This window comes from Nomascus leucogenys, chromosome 5 (genome assembly GCF_006542625.1).
Source record: "Nomascus leucogenys isolate Asia chromosome 5, Asia_NLE_v1, whole genome shotgun sequence".
NCBI classification, from domain to species: Eukaryota; Metazoa; Chordata; class Mammalia; order Primates; family Hylobatidae; genus Nomascus; species Nomascus leucogenys.
Genome location: NC_044385.1, coordinates 47,320,596 through 47,332,309, shown reverse-complemented (window position 1 = coordinate 47,332,309; position 11,714 = coordinate 47,320,596). Strand labels below are relative to the sequence as shown.

The 11,714-nt window shown below is 55.0% G+C and overlaps 1 protein-coding gene across 4 annotated transcripts; it reads left to right on the top strand.

Moving 5' to 3' along the window:
* The first annotated feature begins 341 nt into the window (after nt 1-341).
* Nucleotides 342-10,628, top strand: LDLRAD1 (low density lipoprotein receptor class A domain containing 1). Of its 4 annotated transcripts, XM_030813011.1 has the most exons (6): nt 342-429; nt 1,519-1,570; nt 5,137-5,265; nt 7,244-7,381; nt 9,123-9,251; nt 10,394-10,580. In XM_030813011.1, the coding sequence occupies exons 1-6, from the start codon at nt 409-411 to the stop codon at nt 10,540-10,542; spliced, it is 618 nt and encodes a 205-aa protein (XP_030668871.1). In that variant the 5' UTR covers nt 342-408; the 3' UTR covers nt 10,543-10,580. The 4 variants fall into 4 exon arrangements, with proteins under 4 accessions (XP_030668871.1, XP_030668874.1, XP_030668872.1 ...); XM_030813014.1 differs by lacking the exon at nt 5,137-5,265 and having other exon boundaries at nt 398-429; nt 7,275-7,381; nt 10,394-10,628; XM_030813012.1 differs by lacking the exon at nt 5,137-5,265 and having other exon boundaries at nt 398-429; nt 10,394-10,628.
* Nucleotides 10,629-11,714: the final 1,086 nt, after the last annotated feature.

The window sequence follows — 11,714 nt, the reverse complement described above, 5'->3', positions numbered from 1 at the left end:
GGTATGAACCCCTGGAAGCTGAGCTCCTCCAGTTCCATCACTGATGTGGAGGAAAATGCACTTCCTGAAAAGTTTCTGGGTATCACCTCTCCCACATACTGTGAGACTTGGGGCAGTTTCTCCCTCTCTGAACCTCTGGCTCTTCATCTGTGGAATGAGGATGAGGATTCTAGCCTCGCAATGTTGCTGTCAGACGGCAGATGAGGGAATAGCCTGGCCAGAGTGGGGCCCTCCTGCCTTTGCCTCTGCTTGGAAGGCAGCTGACAGGGGCCTGCCCACAGGGAGGGTGTGGCCCGGGCAAGGCCTCCTGCTTGTCCCTCCTCCAGGTTGGCCCTGGTGACAAGGCTGGGAACCCGTGCTGAGCTCTCTGCACACACAGCCCTAGTCGGGGAGCAGGAAGCCGAAGACATGAACAAGGTCTTCCCACAGGTGAGAGCTGTCCCCAGGTAAGAGCTGTCCCCAGGTGAGAGCTGTCCCCAGGTGAGAGTTGTCCCCAGGTAAGAGCTGTCCCCAGGTAAGAGCTGTCCCCAGGTGAGAGCTGTCCCCAGGTGAGAGCTGTCCCCAGGTAAGAGCTGTCCCCAGGTAAGAGCTGTCCCCAGGTGAGAGTTGTCCCCAGGTGAGAGCTGTCCCCAGGTAAGAGTTGTCTCCAGGTGAGAGCTGTCCCCAGGTGAGAGCTGTCCCCAGGTAAGAGTTGTCCCCAGGTGACAGCTGTCCCCAGGTGAGAGTTGTCTCCAGGTGAGAGCTGTCCCCAGGTAAGAGCTGTCCCCAGGTAAGAGCTGTCCCCAGGTAAGAGTTGTCTCCAGGTGAGAGCTGTCCCCAGGTAAGAGCTGTCCCCAGATGAGAGCTGTCCCCAGGTAAGAGTTGTCCCCAGGTGAGAGCTGTCTCCAGGTAAGAGTTGTCCCCAGGTGAGAGCTGTCTCCAGGTGAGAGTTGTCTCCAGGTGAGAGTTGTCTCCAAGTAAGAGCTGTCCCCAGGTAAGAGCTGCCCTGACCAGGCTCCTGATCTTGGGGGAGCAAACCTTAGGATGAGGAGTGGGCAGTAGAGAGTGGGCATACATGGGAGACACGGAGGAAAATCAGCCCCCATCCTGCCCCGGGGCTCACTCCCAGGGTGTAAGGGACCCTACCAGTGACCCAGCTGTACAGTCCAGGTGGTAAGTGCTGGTATGGAAACAGAGGAGCCAGGTGGACAGGAGGGGAGAGTGGCCAGCTTTACTGGGGAGGAGGGTATCAGGGAAAGCCTCACCCAGGAGTCGCTGCCCAAGCCGGTTTGAAGGATGAATATTTATCAGGTGGACAGCAGAGAAAAAGGCATTCCAGGCAGAGGGCACAGTGCAGGCAAAGGTGTGGACGTATGAAGCCGGTATGATGCGTCTGGGGCGTGAGATGCTGGGGTGTGAGGGACCCATGGTTCCACCTAAGACTCTCTCAGTGACCCCTCTGAAAACTCTGTTGTCTGCCTCCCTGAGGCTGGAGCTCACCTCACCTAAGCCCACCCCTCACTCTGTTCTCTTGGGCAGGGAGAGAATGGCTACACTGCTGCTGGACCCAAAGCCCACCCTGGAGGGGAAGGTAAAGAACTGGAGGGCCCGGGGCCAGTGCCCTGTGGGGCTCCCTTGAAGCTGGCAGTTGGCTATAGAGGCATGAGGAGGGTTCAAGGCTCCTGCTGTCCCTCAGACCTCTGCCTCCATGTTAATGTTGTCTGCTCCCAGCTTCCTGGCCAGCCATGCTGACAGTCACTTGCTTAGTCGGGTTATTCATTCTCTCCATGCGCATGCATTTATTAAGCACCTACTGTGTGCTGCCTACCTCACAGGCACCAAACTGCATACAGCGCCCACCTGTAACACAGAGAGAAGAGCACCAGCATCAAATTCCTGAATCAGTGGGTGACCTGGGCAATTCTCTTTACCTCTGAGGGATAAAGTGACACATTTATTTAGCCCTACTATGTGCCACTAGCCCATGATGTGACCAGGACAGTTCTCTTTACCCTTCTGAAAATAGAAGAAGGAAGAAACACACACGTACTGAGCTTTGTATATGCCCTGGCTTGGCCCACATTTGATCAATGAGGAAACACACTCAGAGAGGTAGATTACAATACCAGCTATAAAGAATCCAGCCCCAGTTAGGTGCCTGGCACTGCGTGATCTCTTTAATCCTCAGGACAGCTCTGAGACAGGGGCCCTGTTATGGGGCAATAACAGATGAGACAGCTGAAACTAAGAGAGGTTGGGTAACCAGGCCAACGTCACACAGCAGGGAGGTTGGAGGGCCAGGGTTCGAGTGTGAACTGAGGTCTCCCTGGTTACAAAGCCCCAGGGCTTTTGTTGCTACAAGCTGGTGTTTGTTTATTTCCAAGTCCTGACTCATGATGGGCGTGGTTGTGGAAAGAATCGCCTCCTTTTCCTCATCGGTCCAGGGAGGGGACTGGCACCTAAGGGCTTTCTGGCTTTGAAGTGCAACAGCTTCACCTGGGCAGGAGCCTTCACCTGGGCAGGAGCTGCTCATGTATTCATCCGCCTCAGGGTCTGTGTTCCTGCACGGGCAGGGGGAGCGCTGCGAATCTCAGCCCCCGCCCCCACCTCAGCCCTCTATACCCACCCTGCCCGGCTGCAGAGCCATCCTTCAGAAAGATCCACCTGCCCCCAACTTGCCCCCAGCTTAATCCCCTTCCTGTGGCTCCTGGACTATGATCTCCCTTCTCGGTGCAGCCTGTGAGGCCCTTGGCACTGGGCCCCACTTGTCACGCCAGCGCTTCCTGTGCACTGGCCTCTTGCAGTCACTCCTTCTCTTCCTGCTTCCTCCCACCCCTCAGGGCTCCACACATGCTGTTCCCTGTGCCTGGGATGCTTTTCCTGGCATCCGCCCACTACTGATACCCATTGTGCCTACCCTGACTCCTCAATGGGGCTAGACTGTCAGGGCTCCCAGGGACCCGCTGTAATGTGTATTCACGTCTAGACTGCTCTCGGAACAGTTATTAGCACCATGGGGGCAGGCACTGTGTTGTGAATACATGAGCAGCTCCTGCCCAAGGTTCTCCTGTGGCCCCACCTTGCGCCCGGTCTGTGCTGCACAAATATTTGAGGAGCTGCTTGGCTGATCAGGACACCTCTCCCTGCCCAGAGTCACGCTGCCTCCCTGGTTACCTGAGTTTACCCTGTTTGCTGATGGCCAAGGAGCCACCAACTAGGCCTGTAGGGATGACAGGTTTTAGATTTATGCTGCCTCTCCTGCTATTGTCTCCCCTCCCAATACACATCCATCTTGGAGTCCCACCACCCCAGGCCATTTGTGCTCCCCCACCTGCAACCACCGGGTCTTTACTCCTGCCACGCCCTCTGCCTGAAATGCCCTCTTTTTGCACCCTCCCCTTACCTGCCTGTGGAAATCCCATTCTGCTTCTGAGGACACTGCATTGGAAATGTGAATGGATTGGAAATAACCTGGACTGACCCATACTGGGGGCCTTCCCTTGCCTCCTGGATCCCCGGGTCAGCATATTCACAGAGTGTTCCCAAAGCCCCAGGCCGGTGTGGTGGCTCACGCCTGTAATCCCAGCACTTTGGGAGGCTGAGGCAGGTGGATCACCAGAGGTCAGGAGTTCAAGACCAGCCCGGCCAACATGGTGAAACCCCGTCTCTACCAAAAATACAAAAATTAGCTAGGTGTGGTGGCGGGCGCCTGTCATCCCAGCTACTCGGGAGGCTGAGGCAGGAGAATCGCTTGAACCCAGGAGGCAGAGGTTGCGGTGAGTCCAGAACATGCAACTGCACTCCAGCCTGGGCAATAGAGTGAGACTCCGTCTCAAAAAAAAAAAAATAAAAAACACAAAAAACAAAAGCCCCACCGTGTGTCTGGCTCTGGGCTGGGCCCTGAGGTCACAAGAATGAATCACACCTGCTCCTGCCCCCTTTCTCTGAGGTACCTGTGGCCTGGGCACGTCAGTAGCTCTCACGCTCCTTCAGACATGTCCATGCCTTGCCTTCTAAGTGTAATAACAAGCTGCAGAGGGCAAGGACCAGGGCAAGCTGCACAGCAGGGCACCCAGGAGGTCCTCAGTAAAGCCTTCTTTTATTATTTTGTAAGCAGGGGGGAATTAAAGGAGAATTAATGTAAGTTCTACAAGAGCAGGGACGTCCTCTATCACTGCTGTCTCCACAGCGCTTAGAATGAGGCTCGGCACGTGTAAGTCCTCAATAAGCAATAACAGGCCAGACACGGTGGTGCGTGCCTGTTGTCCCAGCACTTTGGGAGGCGGAGGCAGGGAGACTGCTCGAGCCTAGGACTTATAGGGTGCAGTGAACTACGATCGCACCACTGCACTGCAGCCTGGGCAACAGAGCCAGACCCTATCTCTAAAATATAAAAAATAATAATTAAAAAAAGCAATAATAATAGCTCATACTCAACACTTACTGTGTGCCGAGCACTGTTCTAACACAACTCAACAAATTCTAATCCTCTCAACAAACTCTAAGGTAGCTATTATGGTCCCCATTTTCCACATGAGGAAACTGAGGCACGGGAAGTGAAGTGGCTTACTCAGCGTGGCCCAGGTAGGATGTGGTAGAGCTGGGATTCCAACCTGCATCCCGGCAGACTCCAGAATGGACAGTCAATTAGGATCGTGGAAAGGGCATGGGTTTGGGCATCAAACAGGTGTGGATTCACACGCCAGCTCCACCCAGGGTGACGTGAATCTTTTCTTCTTGAGCCCTAGTTTCCTCATTGATAAAATAAAAGGTTGTTTTGAAAAATAAAGACTATGGTTATGAAGGGCCTAAGGGAGCTTCTGCCCCAAGATGGGGGCTGGACATGCAGGCGTCCATCTCTCCCTGCGTCCTGAGGAAGTCTCCTGATGGCGGGTGGGAGGGGAGGGCTGTCCACCTCTGCCATTCAGCCAGCTGTGGGCCCTTGGCCAGGGTGGCACCTAGTGGGGTGGGCTCACAGGCAGAACAAAGAGTATCAAGGAGGGCTTGGGAGCTGCTCCTCCAGGGAAGCCATCCCTGCTCTGCTCACCCTGGTGGGGGAGAGGCTGCTTGCAGTGGGCAGGGTGGGGAGGGGGCTCCCGGTTCCCAGTGCTGGCCCCCCCATCACCACCACCCTGGGCTTGTTTCCCCCCTACACAGCAGGCTGCGGTCCCCTCTGCTGCTCGCGTCGCGGGGCCTGCCTCTCTGCCTCTCTGCTGCTCCTCCTGGCAATTCTGGCGGCCCTCATCGCCTTGGTCACCATCCTTGGACTCCCATCACGCACCCCAGGTCAGGGCGGCCAAGAGAGGGTGGGTCAGACTCGGCGGGGAGGGCATGGGGGAGCACAGAGAGACGAGAGAGCCCCGACCTGCCTGGCTTCTCCACCAGGTGACTTTGGACAAATTCCTTAAGGTGCATGCACAGACGCACACAGACACCTGCACACACACTGACTATACCTGTCTCTGAGCCTCCATTTGCACATCTGTGACATGATTATTGAGAGAACCCAGCTCTGATGTCACCTCCTCCAGGATGCCTTCCTGGACCTCCAGGATGCCTTCCTGGACCCCCAGGATGGGTTACGAGCCTCTTCTCAATCCACAGTCGCTACACTTCCTCTTCCCCTGGCCTGGCCACCCCGGGGTGGTGCTATCCATCTGTGTGTCCATCTCCACTACAGGGGACTGAGTGACATCCCATACATGCCTGCGGCCCCAGCACAACACAGTGCCTGCCCCCATGGTGCTAATAACTGTTCCGAGAGCAGTCTAGACGTGAATACACATTACAGCGGGTCCCTGGGAGCCCTGACAGTCTAGCCCCATTGAGGAGTCAGGGTAGGCACAATGGGTATCAGTAGTGGGCGGATGCCAGGAAAAGCATCCCAGGCACAGGGAACAGCATGTGTGGAGCCCTGAGGGGTGGGAGGAAGCAGGAAGAGAAGGAGTGACTGCAAGAGGCCAGTGCACAGGAAGCGCTGGCGTGACAAGTGGGGCCCAGTGCCAAGGGCCTCACAGGCTGCACCGAGAAGGGAGATCATAGTCCAGGAGCCACAGGAAGGGGATTAAGCTGGGGGCAAGTTGGGGGCAGGTGGATCTTTCTGAAGGATGGCTCTGCAGCCGGGCAGGGTGGGTATAGAGGGCTGAGGGGGGGGCGGGGGCTGAGATTCGCAGCGCTCCCCCTGCCCGTGCAGGAACACAGACCCTGAGGCGGATGAATACATGAGCAGCTGCAGTCATGAGACTGTGTGCACATCTGTGTGTTTAGCGTGTCTAGGAGTGTATGCAGCTGTCTGTGCATGCATGTTCATGTCTGTGTGAGAGCATGTGTGTGTCAGTGCGTGTGTGCACATCTGTTGTCTGTGTATCTGTGAGTGTGCACATAGGTGCAGCTGTGTGTGTGTGAGCATGTGTTCATGTGTGTGTGCATCTGTGTGTGTGTCTGTGTCAACATGAGTGTCTCTGAGAGTTGCTCCCCCCTGCCCCCTCCCCCACACACACTAGCTGAGGCAGCCCAGGTACTGAGAGGTGGTTCAGGCATGCACAAACACAAATGCACAAACCGGCTCCCATCCCCAATTATGCACACGTATACACATGTGGGGCCAAGGCGTTCCCCCTCCCTTGTCCGTAGGTTTCTTTTAATTCTTTGGGGCAGCCCTAGGAGTGGGTATTCCTTTTCTCCTCCCATATGGGGGGCTAATGATGACGTGTCGCAGGGATGTTTGGGGAACTATAGAATAAAGATATGAAAGTGCTTTGCAGTTGTGCCCAGATAGAAGGAATTATGACCTATGGTCCTCCAGCCAGCCCAAATATATTGTTTCTGACACTCTAACCTGGTACCAGGAGCTCCACCATTAAAACCACTTCACTGAATTGAACATTGTCCTCAGAAGCTTCCCGTGACACTGTAAATAAGTTTTCAATACAAGAGAGAACCATTACTTGTTCTGCACATTTTCTGTTCTATGTGTCTTCACAGAGATGCTTTTATTTAATTAATCCCCACAATAGTCCCACGGGGTGTGTGCTATGATCCCCATGTTGCAAACAACCTGAGACTCAAGGTGGTCAGGTCATCTGCCCAAGATCAGGCAGCCAGCAGTGGGTAGAGCTGGGGCTTGAACCCCATTGATGGCGCTGGGTCCATCCTCCCCACTGCCCCAGCCCCTCAGGCCAGCTCTAGGTGGAGTTCAGGTGAGGAAGGTTTGTCCTTGTGAGCACCACCCTTGATCCTCCAGGGCCTTCCCCTGCCCATTCAGGACCCCAAGCTTGTATAACACTGACAAACAGGACAGGCTTCTTGTGCCATGACCAGAGGAGCTGCATTCCAGCCAGTGGGGTCTGTGATGGCGTGCGCACCTGTACCCACGGCGAGGACGAGGATGAGAGCTTGTGCCGTGAGTACCCGCTCGGTGCTGCCCCTCCCAGGGCTTCCCCCACACCCCGATTCTCTTGGCAGCCATACTGAAGCTCAGCCATGCCTGAACACATGAGGCACCTTCACGTCCCCATGGCTTTGATGCTCCAGTGCCTTCATCCAGGAACACCTGCCCCGACCTGGTCCCAGTCAGGGACACACATACATGCCCCCACTAAGGAATGCCTTCACCCTGTGCATCTCCACTCCCAGAGAACCCGTATTCATCCCTCAAGGCAGAGTTCAAGTGTTACCTCCTCCAGGAAGGCTTCCCTGACTCCCACACCAGGTTAAAGTATCTCCTTTGGGCTTCCACAGTCCCTGTGGTTCGCTGTGTCCCAGCCCTCATCACACTGGTTGTCGCTCTTGATTGGCACATCTGCCACCCCCATCAGACTGTGAACTCCTCTGAGGCAGGCCCAGGCTGCTTGATATCGGGGCCCCAGTGCCTAGCACAGAGGGGTATTCAGAATGGCTTGCTGAATGAATGAGTGAATGAATGAATGGGAAGGCCTGGCCCCAGACCTTAGACACCTGAAGGTTCTCAGGAGAGAGGAGCCTGACCCCACAGGAGAGAGAAAGCCTGGAGAGGTGCAGTGGGTGGGGTGGGGGAGCTCATGGAGGGAGAGTCTTTGCATCACAGACCCTCAGACAAGAAGCAATCTCAAAACCATCTAGTCCTTGCCCCAGCCCATCCCCAATCCCCTCTCTAGCAAGCCCAACCGAGGCCACCCAGCCTCCGCTTGCATTCCTGGGACGCAAGGAGTGGAAGGATTTTCCCATGGGAAGGTTTTCCTTGTCCCAGGCTTAGAGCTGCCTCCCAAAGTGGTTCCTCCCTGATTGGTTCCAGTTCTGTCCTTCTGTCAACCCTGCCCCGATAGACCACACTTTAATTTCTCCCATGATGGTGGCGCTGCATGGATTTGAAGATTGCTCACTTGCCCCCCATGAGGGTTCTCTTCTCTAGGCCACATCTCCTTCTCCAGGTCACAGTCAGCCCCTTTGTGACCCAGTTCCTGGCCCTCCCCACTCCATCAATGCTCCACAGAATGAATATCAACTGCCCATGTCCCCCTCCCTGGACGGGCCTCAGAAACACTCTCGGCCCTTCTGGCTGGGTCTGGGCAGTCTAACGAACAGAAGCTTGCTCCCTCCCTGCCCAAGGTTTTCTACCTCTAGTGACGTGGCCTGAGTTTGTGTGAATTTTTGGTAGCCCTACCACACTGCTGCCTAACAGAACACACTTTCAAGAAAGGTGCTCTGACTCTGCCTTACAAGGTGTGTGAACCCTACATCCCCTAAGATCCGGGGCCCAACTGTAAGACTCCACATTTATTCCTGTGATGTTCCAGCTGGAGGAGGCTTCCTGGAAGTGATGGAACTTGAACCTGAACTTGAAAGAATGGTTTTGGATAGGTGTCAAGGAGGCTGTTTGTGGAGGGGGGCATACTATCAGCAGTGGTGTGGGGCAGGAACACACCAGGGCTGGGGAGGAACTGAGGAAGGGAGCGGCAGATCTCTGGGCCTCTGTCCAGCGACAGAGCTCTCCTCTCCCTCTGACTTCACCACCTCCCCAGGACCTTCTGCTTGCACCCTTCTGGGCTAGATGGGCACTGATCCTGAGTTTGGCAACTGGCAGGGTGGCCAATCCTCCTCCCAATAACCCTCAGACAGCTGTGGCCAGATGTGGACTTCTTCCTGCCTCCTCTGTACCTCTACAGGAGATGTGCCCCAGAGCCTCCCCCACTTCCTTGTGGCCCACTGTGGAGACCCGGCCTCCTGGATCTACTCAGACCAAAAATGTGATGGCACTAACAACTGCGGGGACTGTTCGGATGAAATGAGCCCAGGTAGGGGCCTGGGCACAGGCTGGGCTGGGGCTGGTGGCCAGGCAGCAGCCAGAGGGCAAAGGGTGAGCAGGGAATCTCTAGGGCTCCCCCTTGCATGCTTCCCTGCATCCTAGGAAGGAGTTTTCTACCCCTGCTTGAATATATCTGGTGGCGGGGTACTCACTACCACTTCCAGTGACTTTTTCTGGAGGCTCATTCTTCTGCAGTGGGGAAGTCACCTTCAAGGGCGCAGATGAGAAAACTGGGTCCCAGAAGGTGGTCACGCAAGGAGTACATACGTGGCCCAGCTGGGATTTGAACCTGGGGTTCTCTTATCTCTGCACCTCCCAATGACCCTGTGAGGAAAGCAGGGCAGGAATCACCGGCCCCAATTTGTATGTAAGTAAATGGAGGCTTTGAGACGAGAAACTTAGTACAATGCGTGACAGGAAGGGAGCTCAGGTGTGAACCCAGGCCTCCAAGTCCCGAGTCCTGTAGCTGCCCTAGAGTTTCCTCTCAATCTCTTCCCCAGTGGTCAATCAACAAACACGTTCTGAGCACTGGTGGGGTACTCAGAATGCACCTGGTATCAGATTCAGGTGGGGAACATCAGGAATCAGGCGTGTGTCCTACCCCCAGGACTCACATCATGCTGATGCCAAAAGGAGGTGCTGGGGACCTGGAGGAATCCAGGGAGATTTCTCAGAAGAGGTAGCATTCAAGACCAAGAAGAGACAGGTTTCAGTAGGCAGAGGCTGGGTGTATGGGGAGGAATGCCGGAGGCCTGAGCGGAGAAGAGAAGGCTGGGAGCAGCCTCACGGAGTCCTGGCAGGTGAGCATGGCTCGGCTCAGGGTAAGGAAGGGCACCCATTCATATTGCAGTCTTTACTGTGTGCCTGGGGCTTTGCCTGACGTCCTTTGCTTGATAATAAGCTTGAGCACACTAGGAAACAGGTTCAGACAGGGTGAGGGAGGTTACATAGCTTGTGAGCTGTGGAGTCCAGATTCTCTCTGCTGCAGGAAAACTAGGAACACACTCAACCCACGTCAGATGGGTTGGGGCCATGGGGAGCTACAGCGGGTTTCAGAACTAGGGAGTGCCCTGGTGCACAGAGCGTTCCAGGACACAGCAACTGCCCTCCTGCTGGCTCTTGTCTCCCCAGTGACTGTGTGCCCACCCTGCGGCCCCGGGTGGTGGCGCTGTCCTTCAACCTTCTTCAAGTACTGTGACTGTATCCCGAGGCGTCTCTGCCACGACCACGTACAGCACTGCTCCGACTGGTCCGATGAGTATGCCTGTCCCGGACCCTGAGTGGGCCACTCAGGCCAGCATGGAAGGCTGGCTGGAATGGCACTGATAACCCTTCACATGAAAATCGAATCCTAGCACACAAGGGCAGGAAGGAGCCTTTGAAATGGGATCTACACGTCATTTCTGAATAGGAATTTTCTCTCCTGCTTTCAAGTTGTTCAGCCTCTGCTTGAATGCCTCCAATGACCAGGAGCTCATTACCATGTTAGGTGGCTTGTAACAAAGATGAGGTGGTGAAACCCCGTCTCTACCAAAAATACAAAAATTAACCAGGCATGGTGGCGCACACCTATAGTTCCAGCTACTAGGGAGGCTGAGGTGGGAGGATTGTGTGAACCCAGGAGGTAAAGACTGCAGTGAGCTGTGACCACACCACTGCACCCCAGCCTGAGCGACAGAGTGAGATCCTGTCTCAAAAAAATGAAACAAAACACAAACACAAACAAAGACGAAGGTAATCTGCTTCCACGATTTCACGCCTGTCTCTGGGACCACACAGAGGAAATCTGCTAACTGCTCCAAGACAGACTTGTGGATCCTAATCTCGTCATCCCTTAGAGTGATGATATGTCTGGGGCTTAAAGGACAAGCTGAGTTTAGCCTTCACGGATGGCACATATGTGAAACATATGCCACTTCCTACCGCTTTGGTACCTAAGGCAGATATACTGGGCTTGGATGCAACCTTAGCATCTTCCCCAGTTCAGTTAACCCAGCAGGCTCTACTGATTTAACCACGTGACACAGCACATGAAACAGGATATCTGGCATCCTACCAGTGGGAAGCCATCCCAGGAAGCTCTGAGCTATAGAACAGAAGATCTGGAGAAAGAGCAGCTTGAAGGGCTCCTCACCAGCCTTCTGTCTGTCCACCCTGCTCTCCACCCCAGCACTCCCCACCCTCCACTCTATGCCCAGCTGCCCGCCTAAACAGCCCAGTTTTCTGGAAGTAGGGACTATATTTTGGTCCTGGAGCATGAATGAGCTGCTTCTGTGCTTATCTTTCCAGCTTCACACCACCCAGGCAGGCAAGGATGAATATTTCCATTAGATGGATGAGAAAACTGAGGCCCAGAGAGGGCAATGACTTGTCCAGAATCATACAACAAAGTCAGTGCTGGAACTAGGACCCAAACACAGTCTATGGCACCCCAGCCCAGAAGCCTTTCCAG

Coding starts and splice junctions, on each gene's coding strand:
- LDLRAD1 (XM_030813011.1), top strand. CDS start 409: ATGAACAAGGTCTTCCCACAG. Junction 430..1,518: donor TGAACAAGGTCTTCCCACAG/GTGAGAGCTGTC, acceptor TCTCTTGGGCAG/GGAGAGAATGGCTACACTGC. Junction 9,252..10,393: donor TTCGGATGAAATGAGCCCAG/GTAGGGGCCTGG, acceptor TTGTCTCCCCAG/TGACTGTGTGCCCACCCTGC.